The 21,483-nt window shown below is 48.1% G+C and overlaps 1 protein-coding gene across 1 annotated transcript in view; it reads right to left on the reverse strand.

Annotated features, from left to right (window-relative positions):
* Positions 1-5,899, reverse strand: part of MMP17 (matrix metallopeptidase 17) — a 54,893-nt gene extending 48,994 nt beyond the window's left edge. The window contains exon 1 of the mRNA XM_030460569.1: positions 5,771-5,899. Within this exon, the coding sequence (XP_030316429.1) occupies positions 5,771-5,899 (129 nt within the window). The remainder of the gene's footprint in view (positions 1-5,770) is intronic.
* Between the last annotated feature and the right edge of the window lie 15,584 nt (positions 5,900-21,483).

A 21,483-nucleotide genomic window follows, 5' to 3' on the forward strand; every position in this document is an offset into this window, starting at 1 on the left:
CAAATCACCATACTCAGACTGTTCTCACCAGGAGCTGTACATCATCTCCAGATTTCTTGGAAGAATGATTTCCTGTGCACATGGCTTATTCTGATGCTGGAAATTCCTCAGATTTAATCAAGTTCTTCCTATTAAATCATCATGGCTAATCAAACAGCCAGAGTCCCATCTGAAGACCACACTCCTTGGTGAACATCAGCATTTAATCCACGTCAGTCATGGCAGGACTTTCCTCTGAACAAACCTTTTGTCAAAGGCAGTTTCTCATTACGCTCCTCTAAAACTCTCCAGTCCTTCAGCAGCTCCTTCCCCTTGCCCCCACACGTCTGCTTTGTTTTGCACTGGATTTAACTTTGCATATGTGGTCTGGTGTGGATTTTTTTAACATAACATCAAATCTCTTAATTCTCTGACCCAGAAATCAGAGACAATCCTCATAAAAATCTGGGACAAAGAAGACACATGCAGCTGTACGCGTGCAGCAGCAAGAGCTTCCAAAACTCCCAAATCCACCCATTTAAAGTGATTTTGATTAAAGAAAGCATTTTGAGAACTGTTGCTGTCTGATCATGGGTTATTTTGAAAGCAAACCCTTGGCTTCCAAGAACAGCTCTACTTTGAACAAGACACTTTAAAGAGCAACAGCACAGTGGGCCCACGATTCACACCTGAGACGTGATGACTTTTCTGTTCCCTGTTGTCACCCCCGCGAGGCCAGCAAGGACCTGAGACCCACGCAGGGTACATGCTTGGTCCCACAGCATCCAGAACTAAAGGTTCTGTCAGCCACAGTGTGACCTTTCTGTGCACCACTCCCACAGCACTTCTGCCAATGAGGAAATAATGAGAAATCAGTGCACGGCCCTGGCTGTGAGTCAGAGCCAACCACCACTGGCAATAATGAACCTGCAGGACAAAGCAGGGTGTCAGAGACATCTAAGCCTTTGGCTTTGTGACAACATCATCACCCATGTCACCCTCATGACACACTTGTGTCCTCGATGGGTCTGATGCATGTGGATGCACCGGTGAGTCACAGCCAGACAGCAAAGCTTGGGAGTGCCAGGCAGGGGCTGGGAAGGTGTTGTGTTCACATCAGCCCTTCACAAGTTTAATTAAATGAAGGAGACTAAAGAGATATCACAGGCTAAGCCAGGCAGGAGCCTGAGAGTCCCAGGAGCTCTTAGGTGCAGAGGGATGGCAGGATCTGGTTTTGGGGGGGGTCCTGACAGCCCTGAGCTGCTTCTGCCTCGCAGCGCTTCACCACAGAGTCCAAGGATGAAGAGCGAGGCCAAGGTGGGAGCACAGCAGCACCATTCACAGGGAAGTCCCCAGTGACAGCAAGGTTTTCCCCCCTGCTCTGACTCCTTCCAGAGGGCAGAGCCTCATTAAAGCAGGTAACTGAGCTTAACTACCTCGGGTAATTCGCAGGCTGGACCCACAGGAGCAGCCAAGCGCGGGAGGAAATTGCATTACTGTATCTGGAGGTCCGGGGTGCTCAAATCTGAAAGGGAAGTAGTGGCTCAAACCAGACAGGGCTTTAATACCAGATTAAATGCTTTCACAGCAGCCTCGCTATTTGAAAGCTTCCAGCCAGCCTTTTGTGAAGCCAATTTAGTTTGCATTGTACTTGGTCTACAAGAGGTACCTTAAAATGTAAGTAGCATTTTTTTTTTTTTTTTCACATGGTAGCTTAACTTTCTTGGAAGGAATACTGAGATGGCCACCACTCTGTATGGGAAGGGAATGAAGTGTTTCAATGGCAGAGGCACCAAGAAAAGCTCCTCTCCCCAACGCTGTTCATCTGAATACATTATTGTTTAGGGAATCTATTGAGCATTTTGCCCTGAAAGACTTGCCATTTTAGAAGACTGAATGAAGCTCCAACAGGGATTTTAAATTTTTAATTTCCCCATTAGCAGAAACAGAAGGTTACAAGTCTGCTAGTTTCTCCTTGTAGAGGGAACAGCTTCATTCCATACAAAGATTTTACTCTAAGAGGACCAGTTATTACAAGCCAAGGATTTAAGCCAAGTCTTGAAGACACTGTGGCCCTAGATGCTTAAATGCAGTGATTCAGGAGAGCTCTTGGCTGATCCCAGGGTGGGCAGGAGCATGACTGGATAAGCATGTGCAGCCCTAGGTGGGCAGTGGATAGCAGCAGGATGATCCCACTCTTCTGCAGGCATGACAAGGGACAGAAAAACAGCAAGAAGGAGCCCGTTCACCAGGCATGGGGTTCCTTCTGCCCTGAAATTCAGCACTGGGAAGACGTGGGGCACAGATCTGTAGGAAACTCCTCCTGCCCCACTGGTCCTTGATGTGGGGACACAGAGGAACCTCTGTCTGTGCCCCAGGCCCACACCACAGCATTGCAGGGCTCTGTGCCACCCCTGCTCTGCCCACAAGTGCATCCTTGTCATTCAAATGAGAAGCTGCCACAAAGGCAAAGACCCTGCCCTGAACAAAGAGCAGTTTGGGACTGAGGCGGAGGGGGACTCGAGGCTGTGGTCTCCAGTGATGAATGCAAATGCCTCCATACCCTGGGAGCAACTTCTCTGGAAATAAGACAGATGGGCTTTGTGAGAGGGAGGCTGAGAAAGGCATCACTCATACGCAAGCCCCCAGGAATGCCCAGCAAACCCCAGCTGGGGAAAGGCCTGGGGGGGGGGCACACACAGACCTTCCCCATCACCCCTGACCACACAGTCAAGAAAAAGCAGCTCACACTTGTTTTTTTGCACCCACGCTGACCTAAAACTTTCCTGGCACTCTTGCAGCCCTTGGTCACTGACACCAGAGCCCCTGTCCATGAGGGACGATCTTGGCAACGCCACCAACACCACCAATTCCTGTCCTGCAACCCCAGGGTCAGGGCCAAGCACCTCCCTAGGGCAAAGCATCTCCCTCGTGGCCAAGCTTGCTCAGCTTTGGGTATTCATCCCTCCCCATGGCACAGCTTTTTTCCAGTGTCCCTCGAGCAGCAGCAGACAGGAGCTGCCTGTTTAACAGCCACCACCTTTACAAATCAGCAGGTCTCCAGGTCAACACCTCCACTGCACAAACTCCACTGTGCTGGCTCTTCAGAGAAATAGAACTTGAAGGTAGATTTCCCTTCAGACCTGGTTCAGAGCCTGGTGAAGTGAGAGCTCTTATTAAGCAGCTACTACTAATGCATATAAAGTTTCTCCTGCTCACACCCCTGAGATGCTCCAGCCCAAACAGCCAGAAAAAGATGCAATTTGTGAACACTGGGCACTGTGGTGAGGAGGGTTTGGAAGGTTTACCGAAAAGGCAGCAGTGCCAAATGCAAAGCAGTAAAAGTCAAAAGCAAGATACTAAAATTCAAGGGAGATAGTCATATCAAGCTCTGTTCCATCTGCTATTTTATGCTGTCTGTGTTAGAGCAGCTAATGGAGAACAATAAAAGCATTAATAATCAAGCTAGATTTATAAACTGGGCAGGATATTCCACTAGTAATGAAATCTGGAGAATCATTCAGGATATATTGCTTTGGGCAGCACTCTAACAAGAGCTGCTGTTGAATTATAGCCCTCTTTCATTTTGCTGAACTTTAATTTGGCCCAGCATCATTGTTTCATTTAAAACAAACCTGTGGCAGGACTGGAGCTGAGGATGCAGCTTGGAGGTACAATCCTGCTAGGTAGTGAAAGCCTTCCAGCTTCAAGGGTAGGGTATTTGGGATGCAAAACTCTGTTGACATTGTGCTCTATTTACTGCAGAGGATTGCTGGATATAATTTCGAAAGGTTAGTGGAGCTTTCTATTGCCATGGTTTCATGCTTCCTAGTTTTCAAATATTTGGTTGAAATGCATCACAGATCTTTAATTTCTTAGTTGCCTCATAAGGTGGATGTCATATAATTCTTCTGAAAGCTCTCACTTCCCACGTAGTGTTGTTTTTCTGACAAACACCTCTGAAAATACCAGGCATTTTATGCTCCTTGCTGCTCATTAGAGGGCATAAGCACAAACCTGCTTTACAACCAACTCCTTCATAATCCCACCAGTGCCGTCTTGAGCCAGAAAGATGCATTTGCCCCAGCAGGCAGCCCCACCAGAGGGGAGAAATCACCCAGATACCCATCTAACATCGCCTACTCTGTACTGCCCAGCCTAAATAGGGCTTGGTCTTAACGTAGGGCTCTGTAATCCCCCTCTTCTGCAGTTCACTTCTGTGCTGTTATCACCCTCCTCAGCCCCTGTTGCTTTGTGAGATTGCCACAGCTCTTCAGAATGGCTTTGAGCTCCAGCTCAAAAGTGCAGGACAAAAAAAGGTCCTTTCCTGGCTGATAGCTGTCAGTGATAACTAATAAGCCCCCTCGAGTATTAACACTTAACCTACAAAAGCTGAGTGCAGTGTGCACAGTAGCAAGGGCAAAAGCAGGTCAAAGACAAGTTTGAGTCAAATTGATCAGGGCAGAATACACCAATTTATGTGCTATTTGCATGAAATATTAATTCCGGCTTTAACATTTGGTTATAGAGGAAATCAAATGCACTGTAATAACACAGATGTGCCTTACTTTCCATGCATTTTCTATTTTGGTCGGAATCGCTGAGGAACAATTTGCTAATTCCTTCCCAGCAGGTGTTTGAGCTGGAGTCTGAGAGCCAAAAGAGGAACTCAGTGGCCAAACCTCTGTGGCAGCAGTATCCTGGCACACTGCTCCACGTGAGTGCCCTTGTTAGATAACCCTGCCATGCTGCAAACCCTCTCTCCCTCCTTCACAAGCAGCACACAGGCCACCTTCTGAAATTTGCTGAGTATCAGGGAATTTCTCCAAACTGGCAGGTGCAGCCCCAGGGCTGCTTGCCCATGCCAAGCCACGGCCAGCTTTCTGACACCCAGGTCTGATGTAGTAATGGGGCTTCTCCTCCCTGAGCTACAGCTTGTATCAACTACAACAAACTTTTCTGGGAGAAAAGCCTCCCAACCTCTCCTGTCTCAGAGGAGACACTGTGGAGCTGGATGGACCTGCTGCCACTGTGGCCGGGCAGGGTCAGCACCCAAGCCCTCGCTGCCTGCTATCCAGTCACCTCCCTGCAGTCACAGCCGGCACCCGTGTGCGGGGAAGCACGGACCACAAGGACGCCCACGCTGTGCAGACCATCAGAGCGACGAGGTCAACCCTCTGCTTGCCACCAGCACGGAGCAGCTACGAGCGTCTCCATCCCCAGGGGCTGCTCGTGCTCCAAATGTACCATTTGAGCCCGCTTGCTGGCAGGAGTCTGTGTGGCTCCATGGCAGGCGGAGGCTAGCCCTCCCTCAGCACCTCAGAGCCCACCACCACCCATGTGTGAATGCCAGTGGGGCCACCCCCCCCCACGGCTCCCCTTTCGTGGATGCTGGGCTGGGGGAAAGCTGGGGCACAGCGAGAGAGTGTGGGGGGGACAGTATAGTGTGAGTAGGGGGCACCATGCACTGGGTCCAGGGAGGGTGGGCAATGGTTGCAAGGGGACGCGCTGTAGACTCGGGGAAGGGGAGGGGAGACACCGGCTTGCAAAGGGCTCCCTGCAGTAGGCATAGGGCGGGGGACAAGGGATGAGAGGAAGGGAGAGAAAATGGACCCTTCTGAGGGCGAGGGGGGACACCAGGTGTCACAAGAGGCACCACGCCGAATGCTGGAGGGGGGCACCGGGAGCAGCCGCCGGAGCTCGTCCAGCGCCGCGGGGACCGCCGATACCAGGAGGTGGGGGAAGATGGGACCGGGGAACAGAGAGAAGAGGAGGGTCGCGGGTAACTTACAACTCCCCGGGTGATGTCGTCTGCCGCGGGGGTCGGCGCCGCGGGCGCTTCTTGCCACAGCAGACACAGGGCGACCACGAGGAGCATCTCCCGGCGGCGGGCGCGGAACCGGGCAGCGGGGCTCAGCATCCCCCCGCGCCCCACGCCTCCGGCCGCCAGCCCCGGCAGGGCCCGGCCCCGCGCTGGGCTCCGCCGGGTCCCCGGGCTCCGCGCCGCATCCGCGCTCCCGCCCCGGGCTGCGGTGGGTGGGTGCAGGGGGTGCGCGTGTCTGCTCCGCTCCGCTCCTCTTCTCTCCTCTCCGCCGGGGGGATCCGCTCCGCTCCGCGTCCGCACTGCCGGGGGGACACCGCGCTGCTTCTGGGGGGTTCCACTGCCGGGGGGCGCTCGGCCGCCGTGAGAGGCTGGGCGGTCACATCGCTCCGCACCCCGCGGAGCGAGAAAGTTGCTGCGGGCGCTGCCGCGGAGCTGAGCGCGGCTTGGCTGGTGCTGCCCGGGGCCGCTGCAGCCACGAACCCCCCGCGCCCGGCCGGCGGAGAGACCCCGCTCCAGGAGAGGAGAAAGAGGAGGAGGAGGAGGAGGAAGCGATGCTAATAAGGGAGGCGGTGCCTGGGCTCCCAAGCGGGGTAGGGGGGGGGCCGGGGCCGCCTCTGCGCAGCGCTCAGCACCGGCTGAAGCTCGCAGGGGAAGGCTCGGTCCCCCGGGGCCCGTCGAGTCCCCTCTGCGTTTTGTAGCTGCGTCTGGCTAAAACGCCGCAGGTTTTTGACACGCTTCTTTCTAAGCATCAACACTTCTTGAAATAGCAGCTCCATCCTAGGAGGCTTTTTAAGGTGCTGGGGAGAAGTCTGGGTGGTTGGAGTGTCTCCGACTGAAACACAGCGTCCGAGAGACAAACGTCTGGCTTGTCCCCATAAACAGCGTAATGGGATCCTATGGACTCTGCAGTGTGCCCTCCCGTGAGAGCTGTGAATCTGCCACATTCTCTGACAGACCAGATGGCAGGGGACACCCTGACATCTCCAGCTCCTGCCAGTTCAGGATGAAAATGTACATAATACTTAGCATCTGCACTCTCCACTTCCTATTAGCACGTTAATATACTCAATAGCTTTGGAGATTATCTTTAAAGTTGGTTTAAAATGGAAATTGTAAAAACTGTGAATATTTTAAAGATGCATAAATAAGAAATTGGAATAATGAGGAATCTCAGAGATCAAAAATTGCCTCTAGATGCTGTAAGGCAAAATTGTAATGGACATTTATATGGCACTTTGCACAAATAGATTAATTCAGCAATGAACTGTAGCTGCTTCTGGAGATATATAATATCAAACAGGACTAGAAGAAAGCAGTGGAGGAGGAAAGAAAAAATTTTGTCCAGAAGGAAAACTGGTTAAAGAGAACTGACAGGAGAGTCTCGCTTCCCACAGGCAAGTTGTCACTACGCTGTGTCCCTGTGAGCTGGGCTGAAATTAATGCTCCAGCTACAGAGAAATGAAGGGGAAAGTCTGGGATTACAGGGCTCAGAGCCTCACCAACTAGCACTACCTGTTGTAGCTCAAGAGCTGTTATCTCAAGAGCTTTTGCTCCTCACTAAAGCAAAGTTCATCTTAAAAAGATGAGCAAAGCCCAACCTCTGGTTCCGCAGGCACAAGCAGGGGGGTTTCCAAGGACAGGAATGCCCAGGTGCTGAGCACTGGGGCTGGCAGGTCCTGCTCACCATTTAATTTCACTTTAGAAACATGCCCACGGCCACAAAGCCACCTCTCTGTACATCCCTCTCCTCTTTGCAGTACTCACTCCTCCTTTGTGCATCTCCTGCTGTCCCTGCCTCACCGCATCCATCCCGCAGCTCCTGCTGCTCTCAGGGGAATCTCTTTCTCACTTCCAATCACTGTCACACCAGCCCCCGTGAGACAAGAATTATTAATTGCCTTAGTCCAGAATCCACTGCTCTGAGCAGAAAGCAGTCAGCCAGCCACAGCCCTCGACCTTTCCCAGATTTTCCAGCAGAGCAGTGTTATCCCGGGCAGTAATGTCAGCCTGACATTGCTTAGCAACATCTCATGTAGTAATTTCCTGCAAAGCAGCTCCAGAATCTCTTCTTATTTGGGGTCATTTCTCTCAGTGGTTGACATGACTGTGGGCAGACCAAAGCAGTCCTGGGGAGGAAGACAGAGGTAGCACAGCCAGGCAGGGCTGGGAGAAGCACTCAGCACTGAATCAAAATTCTAGTGTGGGACAAGGTGAGCAGCTCCTGCAGTGACAGCTCTGGCAGGGAGAAAACTGCCAGCACAAGTTTATTAAGCCCAGCAAATGATATGAAATGAGTTTGGAGTTATCACTGACAAATAGTTCAGCACCTGGAAATGCTTTCCAGGGGGTTGCAGCTCTCTAATGGCTGCTCAGCAGAAAAAACCCCATAAAACAAAAAACCAAAACCTCTGTCCCTCTATGTGGCATGGTTTTCACACTAGCCTGATCCCTGTGCTGGGCAGCCTGCAGCTCCAGGGTGTGATCCTACACCCAACCACCTCTCCTGCCCTGGTCACACCATCCTGCAGCAAGGTTACCTCAGCTGCCTTCATCCTGTTTCTGGAAGATGTTGCACACTCCACCCTGATCTTTAACCCCATTTTGCAGATGAGGGTGATGAAGGATAAAGATTGATCTTGAGCTGCTGGACCAAAGATAAAGACTGAGTCCACTCCAGCTGGAAGTTTTTCTCTTAACTTCAAGGGGTCAAGATTTCAGGGCTCGTGGTACCATTTAGTTTTTGCCTCCTAGGTCATCCTTTCACAGCAGCACATCAGGAAAGAGATCCTCACAGTTTTCATCAGATCAGGTGTTTCAAGTAGATTGACAGCAGGGCAAATGGAAGATGCTGCTCCATGTCAAATGTACTTTAACCCATTTAAATTCTTTCCTGTGGCATTAAATGTAAGAGTATACCCATTTTTTAATCAAATGTAGAATATACTAAAACTTGCCTATTGCAAGACAATACTTTTCCCATAGCCATTTCTCATAAACCTGTATTACCTATAGGCACAGGGTATAACAAGAGAGTTTTGATGTTTGTAGAACATTTCACTGCAACAAACTCCACCCAAGCTGCCAGACCCATCCTCCTACTGAGTAGCACTGTGCAGAAGCCCAGCTTCCCACCAGCTCTTTCACAGCCTCCAGTGTACAAGGAATGAGTCTCACCCTGGTTGGGGCAAATCAGCTTTTGGTGAAGCAGATGGTCAGTTGGCAGCAAGAAATCTAAAAAATAATTTTTTTAAAAAGTTAATAATAAAAACATTAAAAAAAGTTTATTGCATCATCTGTTCTTGGTAACAACTCTTGCTGGGGGGGACTGTAACATTAGGGGAGCTGCAAATGAGAGCCAGGACTCACAAGAGCACTGCCCACAGCAAGATTTTGAATCTCCTTAGCAGCAGTTGCTCCATGGCAGATGGGGGTCCCCAGGAGATGGGCTTTAACACTGAGCTCAGTTAGGGAGAGCTGGATGGACTCCCTGCTTCCTTGGGTGCAGGGCTGCTCATCTGCACAGGGACACTTTGAATTCCTGAGTGGTTGGGCCAACTTCATCTGCAACTGTAAAATGCCCAAATGCTGCATTGGATCCTCCCCATGCAACAAAAGCAGAGGGCACACAGGGGGTGGAGGAGGGCGCCCACTGGCTCTCCTCTGCTGACACAGGGCTCTGAGCAGGCATCACCAGGGGCAACGTTCAGCTGGGTGGAAGTTAGATGGGGTGGCAGCACACATGTGTCCTGCTCAATGAAGCACCTCAGCTCATGGCTGAGGATTTTTGCCCTCATCCCATCTGCTTTGGTGGGGGTTGGGGTCCAGGGGTCTGCATCTTCCTCTGACTGGGACTGGAGCAGAGCCACATGCAGGGTGGGAGTCAAATGGTTTTGCAAATCTGGCTAAGACTTTCAAAGAGAACAAAAAACAAGCCCACAAAAACCTGAGAGCTTTTAGGTGGCCAAATCCACTGATTCTTCCAGCCTCCAACTTTGCAGTTCTTGATACCTGCTCTGTTTCACCATCTGCCCAGGTATTAGTTAGCAGCACCTGTGTTGTGACAAGCAGCTCAGAGCCAGCCTTGCAGCACAAGAGCCTACAGTGGGAATATATGTGTTGGACGAGTAGATGTTTATCTGTACCCTAAGCTTTCAGAGTAATTCCCAACATATTTATAACATTTTTAGCAACCACTTATAAAGACAGGGGTGGCAATTATTTGGCGCTGGATCAAACTGTCACAAATGATAATACCCAAAAAGTCTATAAACATGCCATGTACAAACAGCAGGGAAGACTCTCTAATAGTTTAATTTTATAGCATGAGACTTCCTCCTCCAACAAAACACTGCTTGATCATCGAGGCCCAAAGAAGTGTCAGAGAAGATCTAACCCTCAGACTGTTGTAATATATATATTCAACTTCAAGGGTATGAGTATCATGCTGACATCACTCTATCCAATGAATGTATAAAGGAAATTTCTTCCTGGGAAGGTGGGTGCTGTGCACACTGTAAGGCAGCAGATCATATGGGATGCCATCGAGGTCCCATACAGGAGGCAGGCAGGATGAAGAACCAAATGAGAACAAACAGGACTGTGAATTATTTTTTCTCTCTTTCCTTTTCAGTCAATAAAAATCTCACCTTGATAGCATAGATTTAACTCTACGTTCATGTCATAAGAACAATACAAAGCAGATAGAATTTCTTGCCATTCAATTACACAGGCAACTTGCTGAATAGAATGTATTTAAGGAAGGAACATGTGATGATTTTAATTCTGTTAAGTGTAGCTCCCACAATGCATTCTTTATGCTTCATTTGTTGCAAATGACTGGACTTGGTTAAAACAAGCATTTCATATACTTTAACCAAATATTTGCTTTGCACAACAACAAACTACAGATAACTGCAATCATCTCTAAGCCAAGCAAGAAAAATTAACAGATGCAGCAGATAGCTGTTTATTGTGATACTGTAGTCTTTTTAGGAACAAACCTTAATGCAAAACAAGAAATCTAGTAAAGCTGTTCTCCAGGTCTGAATTTCCCTGATCTGCCTGGGTATTGTCAGTGTTTGGAAAAAAACCTGCAGAAAAGTCCATTGGGATTATTTTCTTCCCCAGGCCCCCCATCCAAAATGCATGTACTTAAAAATATATTCACCTTTGTGGACCAAGATGGCAAGTACAAATTTAAGGTGTCATTATCTTTCCTAACTATATATGCTATATTCAAGAGGAATATTTTCTCTCTTTGTATCTTTAGTATAATTAGCACGTATGACAACGTTCAGATGATTTAATTTCCCAATTACACAGCTATACTGAAAATATCTTTACACTAAATACGCAATTCTTACCAGTAGATACTCTATAGCTCCTCTTGTATCACTGCAGATGATCATGTTTTGGCAAGCTGAGAAATGACAGCTTTCAGCCCTATCAACCAGGGAGACAGAAATTTCAGACCAGTCACAGCAGAACAGGGCCACAGCTGAGACTTCATCCCCTCTGCAGGAGCAGCCACTCCGTGGGTACCCACGGGGCTCTCACGGGGCACCCACAGGGCAGGGGGCTTCTTGCTGAGCCCACATGGTGAAGCAGTTGAGGCTCTGGAGTGTGAGAATGAGGACATTTGGGATATTCTCCTGCGTTCCCTAGAAGCCTTGGTAGCTATGGGAAAAATCAGTTGCTGCAATCCAATTTGCTTGCTTGTAATTAATATCACCCAGAAGCTACTTATTTCCTTGATTACTTTTAGGGCTGATGGGTGATCAGTGATAACAAAACAAAATTAATTCTTTTTCCAAGACCAATTGTGGGAATATAGTTGCACATAAAGTACTACTCATGGGAAATTGGGGATTTTTTTCTTTTCCATGAGTAAAAATGAAGCAGAACAGGGCATTTACAGACCATGAGAGAAGGCAGCTTTTTTTTTTTTTTTCTTCCTTGTTCTTTGACCAAAGACTGACATTTCTTCAACAGCTATATGATGGGAGGGAAACCCAAGATGGGAGGAATAGAAAAACCAGTATTTTCCTGCAGGTCAGGGCTCCGGAGAGGAGGGATGTTGCAGAGGTGTTTGCAGTGCCTTTGGCCACAGGGGTCTTGTTCTCTGCAGAAGCACACAAAGGTTCTCCAGCACCAGCTCAACAGGCCAAGACAGCACTCACCACCTCCCCTTGGGGCTCATTCCCCTTTAGCCCATTAACAAGATGGCTTAGAATCATAGAATCATAGAATTGGCTGGGTTGGAAGGGACCTCAGAGATCATCAAGTCCAACCCTTGATCCACTACTGCTGGAGTTACTAGACCATGGCACTGAGTGCCACATCCAGTCTCTTTTTAAATATCTCCAAGGATGGAGAATCCACTACTTCCCTGGGCAGCCCATTCCAATGCTTGATCACCCTCTCCAGAAAGAAATTCTTTCTAATCTCCAACCTAAACCTCCCCTGGCACAACTTGAGACCCTGCCCTCTTGTCTTGCTGAGAGTTGCCTGGGAAAAGAGCCCAACCCCCCCCCTGGCTCCAACTCCTTTCAGGGAGTTGTAGAGAGTGATGAGGTCTCCCCTGAGCCTCCTCTTCTCCAGGCTGAACACCCCCAGCTCCCTCAGCCTCTCCTCATAGGGTCTGTGCTTGAGTCCCTTCACCAGCCCACTTGCCTCCTTTGGACCCGCTCCAGGACCTCGATATCCTTCCTGAACTGAGGGGCCCAGAACTGGACACAGGACTCGAGCTGTGGCCTCACCAGGGCTGAGCACAGGGGCAGAATCACTTCCTTGGACCTGCTGGCCACGCTGTTCCTGATCCAGGCCAGGATGCCCTTGGCTTTCTTGGCTACCTGGGCACACTGTTGGCTCATGTTGTTGGCTTAGACCTCTCTAACTCACTTTAAGATGTAAGTCTTGCAGATTTCTTCCACATTAACACCTGGAAAACGCAGCCTTCCCCAGCTTCCCACGCATCTGCAGCTCTCTCCAGCTCCCTTCTCCTCTGCAGTAAAGCCCTTTTATCTCACCCTGCCAGTCATCCTCCTACAGGTACCTCTATCAAACACTGTTTCAGAGGTCTTTTCCAAGCTTATCACTTGGACCATCTCTCTGAGGGGCTTTTGCTGAATTCTGTATATCAGATCAAACATAAACTGCTTGCCTTTATTCAAAGGCTTTCACAGACAACCCTGCTTTGTCTTTTGGTACTCATTTAGCAACAAGAAATCAGTTCCCTCCTCCAGCTGGCTATGAAACCAGCCCTCTCTTTGTTAGGCTCTCAGACAAATCACCCTTACACTTTCTTCCATACTGCCTCTCTGCATGTTTTTATTGTTTTTTCTGTTTTTTTCAAGCAACCCAAGTCAGCTGTGCTATCTTCCCTTTGCCTGTAAATACCCTACAAAATCAGGCCAAAACCTGATTTTTTTGAAATACAACTGCTCCGTTTTGGAATACAATTGTGGGGATTTTTAGAATTTTTTTTTAAACAAATTGTATTTTTTCCAATACAACTGTGCTCCAAGAAGTTGAACAATATTATTTTGGAGTTTCCCTCATCTCCCTTGCTTGCAGTCAGACTTTGCTTTGTGTCTTCTCCCAGGTAAGAGAGTTCTTTTTTCCACATTTTTGAGGCACCTAACATGAGGTTATCCTAACCTACTGCTGGAGATCCTTGGCATTATAGTAGCATCAGTGGTGGCTGCAGCATCTAATGACTCAGCTCACAGTCACATTGTCACCAAGCAGATGCAAGCTCACACCATATCACATTGGCTACTGTTGCATCAAATACTTCTCACAAAATGCTATTGAAGGAATTTACACCCATTAATTACAAAAAGAGACACACTTTCTCCATGCTTAGTTTTGCTTCAAGCTTCCCCAGTACAGAAACTCATAGTTAAGATCTTGGAATAACGACCCAGGCAGAGGGATGGGCCAGACATCCATGTCAAAGCCACCTAAAATGTTATTGTCTCCCCCAGGCAGCATTCCCATCCTTGATCCCATTGCTTTTTAATAACATCAACATCTTTTCATGCACTGCCTTGTATAAACAATGAAGAGAAGTTTAGAGGTTAATTAATAAGTAGAACACAGTTGCTTTACTCAAAAAGCCCTCAACAAAAAGCAAAAACCCCAAACATTAAAAAACTACAAACTAGCATTTGATAGAGTTTTCCAGCAGAAAAATAAAGTACTCATTTAAACACCATTTAAATACAACAGACTGTCCTTTGACTTCAGACAATCATGGAACTCTTGACCTGCTTTTATAATTCTCTAATGAGTGTTTGTGCTTCCTGTCAGTCAGGAAGACAGCCAGTTATGCAGCATACATCAAAAGCCAGCAAACCTTTCCATGCACACATACACTGTACTCTGCTGAGGCAGACAGGCACTGCAGTGATGACAGAAACTCTCAGTTAAATCTACCCATACATCTTCTTTCAACATATGACATAGGTGTTGGCAACCTTTCTAGAGACCTGGCTCAGACCTTTTGGGGGGTTGTGCTGCCAAGGTCAGAAAAGCTTCAAACACAATGTTTTCCATCACAGAGTCATGGGAGATGAGGTCACAGGCTCAGCCATGTGCTGGGATGCAGAAACCCCCTGCAGACAGAACCTGGAGGGGCTTGTCCAGGTCTCAGGTCTTTGCTCTACTTTCTGTCCCATTTCTCTTCCTGGTTTACCCCAGAATTCCTTCCTCTGCTCAACCCTCATACATCCTGCCAGCTCCTTCCCTCCTCTGAAATCCCTGACAAATGGGGTTTCATTCAGTGCTGTTCCTTGCTTCCCACTGAGTATCCTCTTCTCTCTGCCTGGGTGCTTCTCTTAGAGGACAAAAGGTATTTAAGGTGATGATGAGAGTCCTGGGTTTTATCTCTGGATAAATCCTGGTGCCCTTCACCTTCTAGTTCAGGAACCTTACTTTTAGAGAGATTGGGATTACCTGATGCTCAGCAGAGAGCAATGACAAGCATTTTATGGGCAAGAACTTCAGACAGACCATACCTATCTTGTCAGGGTAAAATGTTACCAGAATTGGCAAGATAGAAACCATCCATGAGAGTGAGACAAGCATAAAGGAGATTAAAAAAAGAGATAGATTATGAAAAGCTGCAAGAATAGTGAAGCTTTTAACCCCATCACCTGGGAAGGCTGTTGGATCCCCACTGTCAGATCCAGAGGCTCTCAGGATCAGGGTGGGCATGGCTGGTCACCTTGGTGCAGAAGGATGGAGAGCAGTCTTCTAATAGGCTTCCTAATCTTGTTCAGTTTGATTTCTGCTGTTCCTCATCTGAGCTGGATCTTCTTGCCTTTAAGATCTTCATGAAATTCAAGAACTCAGAAAAATCAACCAGCAGCCTCAGGCCATTTGTGCATTCATATAGCTGCAGTTCCAGCTGCTTACCCTTTCTAATGGTATTTAGAAGCCTGAATATTAAAATTCAGCTTTTTCTTCATTAAGCAAAGAACCTTTAAGATGTGTTTGAGCAACATGTTTGGAATCAGAGCTGAACACTTACCAAAGTGCATGTCCAGAAATTTTTCCCTTGGCCCTGTTGGTTACAAAGCCCAGCTGGCAAACCATAAAGCCTGTTCTGAAATGTCAGCAAAAGCCATGGATATTTTGGAGTCAATGTTGCAAATGCAGGGCTTTTTCTTGCTACGAACAATTAATCTCAGAAATACATTGCCTGCAAAGCTAACATGGTCCTTAACAGAGCTAAGCACAACCTGAGGACAGCTGCCAGGGCTGTTCTGCTTCCCTGGGTGTGCCCTAACAGGAAAAATCTGCATCTCTCAAGCAAAGCTACTCCAGTGCATCAGATCTGAACAAATCAATACTTGCAAAGCTTCTTGCTCTACAACCTCTTATAGACCTTGGCAGCAAAAAAACACAACCAAAGGGAAGTTTAACCCTCTTCAGCAGCCCTCCCTACTTGAAGCCTGCAGGGAGAGTGTCAGTCAGATATAGCAAATGTTTCCTATGAAACCTCTTCTTGGTGGCAAAAAGAAGTTTTTGCATTTTTGGGCTATTCTTGCCTGTCGAAGTTCCCACTAAGGTCAGATTAAGTGGTCTCTGCTGGAAGAGGAGGGCTTCACTACTGGAGACACAAGGCACTGACCCAGGAGGAATACCCTCCTCTTGCTCTACTCTCCACTGGATTGATGAATCTCATTCAGTCTGGGAAGATTATGAAGGAAAAAGTAGTGTCATTTGTGGAGCAACTTTGAAAACTTAATTAATTCCCAGGATTTAACTTTATTGACTCCTTTCTCCTCCCTAGATCTTAAGTAGCTTGTGCACCATGGTGCACCAGAACCTGCAGCTGCAGCAGGCAGAACAGCATCAGGCCCCCAAAAAGAAGAAATAAGGAAATTCCCCTGAATAGTTTTCCTTTACCAAGAACAAACATATGCAGTAACACAGTGCTTTGGAAATAAATTGCTCATGATCCTTCTGGCTTGGAGCTACCAGTAAATCTTCCTGTTTGTGATGATGCCCAGGTATATATGGCCAAAAAATTCTCACTGCTCTATTAAAGGTCTTACAGAAAAGTCTCTCTGCTTTCATAGAATCATAGAATTGGCTGGGTTGGAAGGGACCTCAGAGATCATCAAGTCCAACCCTTGATCCACTACTGCTGCAGTTCCCAGCCCATGGCACTGAGTGCCACATCCAGTCTCTTTTTGAATATCTCCAGACACAGAGAATCCACTACTTCCCTGGGCAGCCCATTCCAACGTCTGATCACCCTCTCCGTAAGGAAATTCTTTCTAATATCCAACCTAAACCTCCCCTGGCACAACTTGAGACCTTTTGTGCCCTCTTGTCTTGCTGAGAGCTGCCTGGGAAAAGAGCCCAACCCCCCCCCCTGGCTCCAACCTCCTTTCAGGGAGTTGTAGAGAGTGATGAGGTCTCCCCTGAGCCTCCTCTTCTCCAGGCTGAGCACCCCCAGCTCCCTCAGCCTCTCCTCATAGGATCTGTGCTTGAGTCCCTTCACCAGCCCAGTTGCCTCCTTTGGACCTGCTCCAGGACCTCGATATCCTTCCTGAGCTGAGGGGCCCAGAACTGGACACAGGACTCAAGCTGTGGCCTCACCAGGGCTGAGTACAGGGGTAGAATCACTTCCTTGGACCTGCTGGCCACACTGTTCCTGATACAGGCCAGGATGTCATTGGCCTTCTTGGCCACCTGGGCACACTGCTGGCTCATGTTCAGCTTCCTGTCAATCCAGACTCCCAGGTCCCTTTCTGTCTGGCTGCTCTCCAACCACTCTGTCCCCAACCTGGAGCTCCCCACGGGGTTGTTGTGGCCAAAGTGCAGGACCCGGCACTTGGCCGTGTTAAACCTCATCCCATTGGAATCAGCCCAACTCTCCAGTCTGTCCAGGTCCCTCTGCAGAGCCCTCCTGCCTTCCAGTTTATCCACACTTCCCCCCATCTTAGTGTCGTCTGCGAATTTACTGATGATGGACTCAATCCCCTCACCGAAATCCTTAATAAAGATATTAAACAGAACTGGGCCCAACACTGATCCCTGGGGGACACCACTAGTGACCAGCTGCCAACTGGATGCAGCCCCGTTCAGCACCACTCTCTGGGCCCGGCCCTCCAGCCAGTTCTTAACCCAGCACAGGGTGCTCCTGTCCAAGATGTGGGCTGACAGCTTTTTCAGGAGAATGCTGTGGGATACAGTGCCAAAGGCCTTGCTGAAGTCCACGTAGACCACATCCACAGCCTTCCCCTCATCCACCAGACCCGATCATAGCCTCACCTGAGAACACCAGTGGAAGGCTGTGCAGCTCCTCCCAGCCCTTTATAACCCTGTGGGCAGTGCTGGGTGTTGCCCCCTTATCAGCTGATTGGCCTCACCTGAGAACACCAGCAGAAGGTTTTTTAGAGAAAAGTGCTTATTTAGCCCTTGTGTCCTCAGAATAAGAAATTTCTACAGCTCCTGGCAATCACAGCACAGCTCAGCCCTATGTCTACACTGCATACTAACGTGTATTACATAGATTGCAAGCTGTTACATAAACCAAGCTTTATTATGGTGGTTATAGCAGGAGGATGTTCCAAGGGATGTTTTATATACAGCCTCTCTCTGTGCTTTATCAAAGTACAATCAAATAATTTTATTTTTTTTTTTAAGAATCACTAGACGAATGCTTTATTATTTTTAACTCATCCAATATTTTACCACTAATTCCCTATGTTATTAAAGATTGAACAAGGAGACTAGGGTCTAGCTTTTGCAAATCCTCAGTCAATTGAGTTTGGGGTTTCTATAGCCTCAGTGATGAGGGATTCAGAGCTGAACTCCTTGCATCTGAACCATCAGAAAACACCAGTGGTAGCTGTCAGTGGACAGGAAGCTCAATACTATCCACCTTTGCTCAACCTTGTCCCCATTTTGTTCCAAGAACTGGCAGCTACACTACTTGGGAACAAGACAGTGGGGAAACAGGTGATGCTTTGGCTTGGAGATGCTGCATGGGACTGGGAACAACCAGCAGCCCCCAGTCACCCAGCTCTGACAGCAGCATCACATTTCTTCCTGAGGGACATGTAGGACAGAGCACAAGACATTCAGTTAACATCCTGATGTGCCTGTGGAAAGAAATAAGGCTTCTACAAAAAAGGTCTGAGGTCCCAGATCCACTGTCCTCTAAGAAACACTCTGGTCCTGATTGCCACAAGTGGCTCTTAATGCTTTGCTCAGCTGCACCTTATGCCTGGGACCAGTCAGAAGTGTGGAAGGACAGGGGCACAGGGGCTCTGTGATGGGTGTGCTGCATCAGAGCACCTTAAACACCCACCTCCTGTCTCAGAGCTGTGTACACCAGGATCCCCCCCATCATCCCATCAGAGCCACTTCACAGCAGCTCTCCCTGCACTCAAGTCCCCTTCCAGGGGACAGAAGTCATTTTCCCCTACCCAGCACAAGCAAGCTGTCTGCTGATGGTAAAGCCATGCTAATTGCTGTCTGGTATAATTAGGCTTATCTCTACTTGTAATTAAATTTCTGTGAGAATGCTGGTTCAGCACAGGAGTTTGTGTTCATTTGTAGCTCCTTCAGGTTTTGGCACTTTGGAGTCACTCAGAGGCTGGGACAGGGCTTTGTCTTATCCTTCCTGGAAAGATGCTCAGAGGGATGCAGGAGCTGGTGGGGGACAGTCCCAACCTTCCCACAGCTCAGGGCAACAGGGCAGGAAATTTGGGATGAGCCAACCCTGCCATCACCCCACATGGCAATAGAGATCATCAAGCAGGAGCCCTCTTGTCCCTCCTGCACCCAGGGCAGCCAGAGTAGAACAGGTAGAGATAGGTGGCAAGAGAAACAGGAGAAAGTAGAAGGGAGAAAGAAAGAAAGAAAAAAAATAAACCAAAAAAATTCCCCAAAAAAAGAGATGCTGGGGGAAGCCTGATATATGTGACACTGAGGCAATTAGGAGGCCCCTTGCTATGAAGTTTGCTGACCCACAGGGCTTGGGTGTCTCCAAAAGAGCAAAGGCTTCACCAAGGCCACCAACTAGGAGTTCAGTTTCATTAAGCTGTACTTAATGAAATCCTTTTCCCCTCTTCTCCCTCCTCCTTTTCCTAAGTAGTAGAAATCAGGTTCAGATTAATGCAAATCCATATTTGCTACCACTTGTGGTGTGCCACTTGCATTTTCTGTATTTCTTGTGGGATCAGGAACACTTCAGGTACCATGGGAAGACAAGAGGTCCTCATTTCCTGACATCTATCTTATCACACACAGATATTAGATTTGGGAAAGCTCTTGTATCCCTCTAACAAGTTTTCCTTTGAAAAAAAAAGAAATACAGTAATCCCATAGCCTTCAAAAACAAAAAAAAACCCCAAAACAAAAAACCAGACCAAAACAACAACAACAAAACAACACACACACACCCAAAAAAACCCCAATACAACTCCCCAAAACTAAAGAAAACAACACAACAAACCAATAACAACAAAACAAAACAAATCCTATTTTGAGAATAAGACCTGCAGAGGTCTGATTTGAAATTCATCACATCATCGCATCTCCTGCTCCAGACACATGCCTAAGGACAGACACTTCAGAACACAGAAAACTATTTTCAAACTTAGCCATGTCCTGCCAGTGCTTTGCTGTGATATTTGGTTCAAAAGCATCACACCACAGGGGCTGCTGCAGAGACTTCAAAGGCAGAACAGACCCCTTTGGTGCTGAGAGGCAAGCAGCCCCTTAGAGGGAGACAGGCACAGCACTGTATCACCAGGGAATTTGACAGATCAAGAGGTGTTTTACTCATAGAAACTAGCAAAAGCCATAAAAAACAACCCACCATCCACAATAAGCAGAGAAATTAAGATCAAGTCTTGTGCTCCTCCTACCTTCCTCTAAGTAATCCAACCCAAAACTTTCCCTTCGTTCTGATGGTTAAAGGGCAGCCATATCCTTTAACAGTTGAAGTAGAACCATTTATTTCAAAAGGCTGTAGTAAAAGATATATAATTTTAGCAGCAATTGCTTGTGGGAAGTGGAAAGGGATCTGCTGAATGTGCCATCAGCAGAGAGATTGAGGAGAGGTTAAAGAGGAGAGCTGGGAGAAAGCACTCACCTTCCCAAATGGGCCATAAACCCAAATTACCAGCTGCAGACAACTAAAAAGCCAACTAAAATCCAAGAATCTTTCCATTGTGTATAAAAATAACAAGCAGGAGGCTTGCTGGAGCCCTGAGGATGGTTCAGAGGGGCAAATTATGTGATGTTTTATATAGGGAGCAATCCAGTTGCTGCATGCTGCAACCAAAGAGATTGTCCCTGTCCCAGGAGCTCTGCTGTGTTGGTAACTTGAGTTCTCCAACATCAAATCCCCCCAGTCTGCCCATCTCTCAGCCACTGACACTCATTTTCCCCTTGTCCCTCTTAAATCACTCATAGGAAGTGAGGAGTGTCTGCATGTGACAATTTGCTGGTTACCAGAGCCCACCTGAGCCCAGGAGATTCCAGGGACTTGGATGGGCCTTGGCAGACTTGTTTCCAGCTGGACAGTGGGTGAAACACTTGGGAAGAGCTTTCACTGAATGATCATGAGCAGAGGCATCCTTGCACCCTAACATTAGCACAGTGCCATTAGCCAACAATCCCAAAGGGGTGACCAGAAGGCAGGGTTGAAGGGGAAGGACAATCTCCAAGGCCCTCACAGGTACTCTAAGCAGTGGTTTTGTGCCTTTCCAAGTGCCACGGGGTTGAAGTTCCTCAGATGATACCCCCAAGACCAGTCCTCAGCTCCCACACCTTGGGGACACATACTGGCTCCCTGCAGACATCTGCTGGGGGGCAGCATGATTATTTTTTTGTTAGTCCTAATCCCCACTGAGAGCAAGAAATTGTCTCTTCTCAAACCATTGCATTAAGGGGAAAAAGGGACACACAAGACCCACCTGGGCAGGCTCCTTGGCAGCATCAGGCAGAAAACACAACACCATGGGTGCCACCACTATCCCAGAGAGGGGCTGCTTCTCTTCCCAGTCACTCCCAAGCAGGAAGATGCATCATGTAGACCAAAGCAGACAGTGGTGAGAGCAGGTCTGGGGCTTCAGGTGACAGATTTATGCCCCAAAAAAGAAATCATTTAAGAATCAGGCAGATGCCCCCATGCTTGCCATGGTTCA

The sequence above is a fragment of the Calypte anna genome, chromosome 15 (genome assembly GCF_003957555.1).
Source record: "Calypte anna isolate BGI_N300 chromosome 15, bCalAnn1_v1.p, whole genome shotgun sequence".
Taxonomy (NCBI): Eukaryota; Metazoa; Chordata; class Aves; order Apodiformes; family Trochilidae; genus Calypte; species Calypte anna.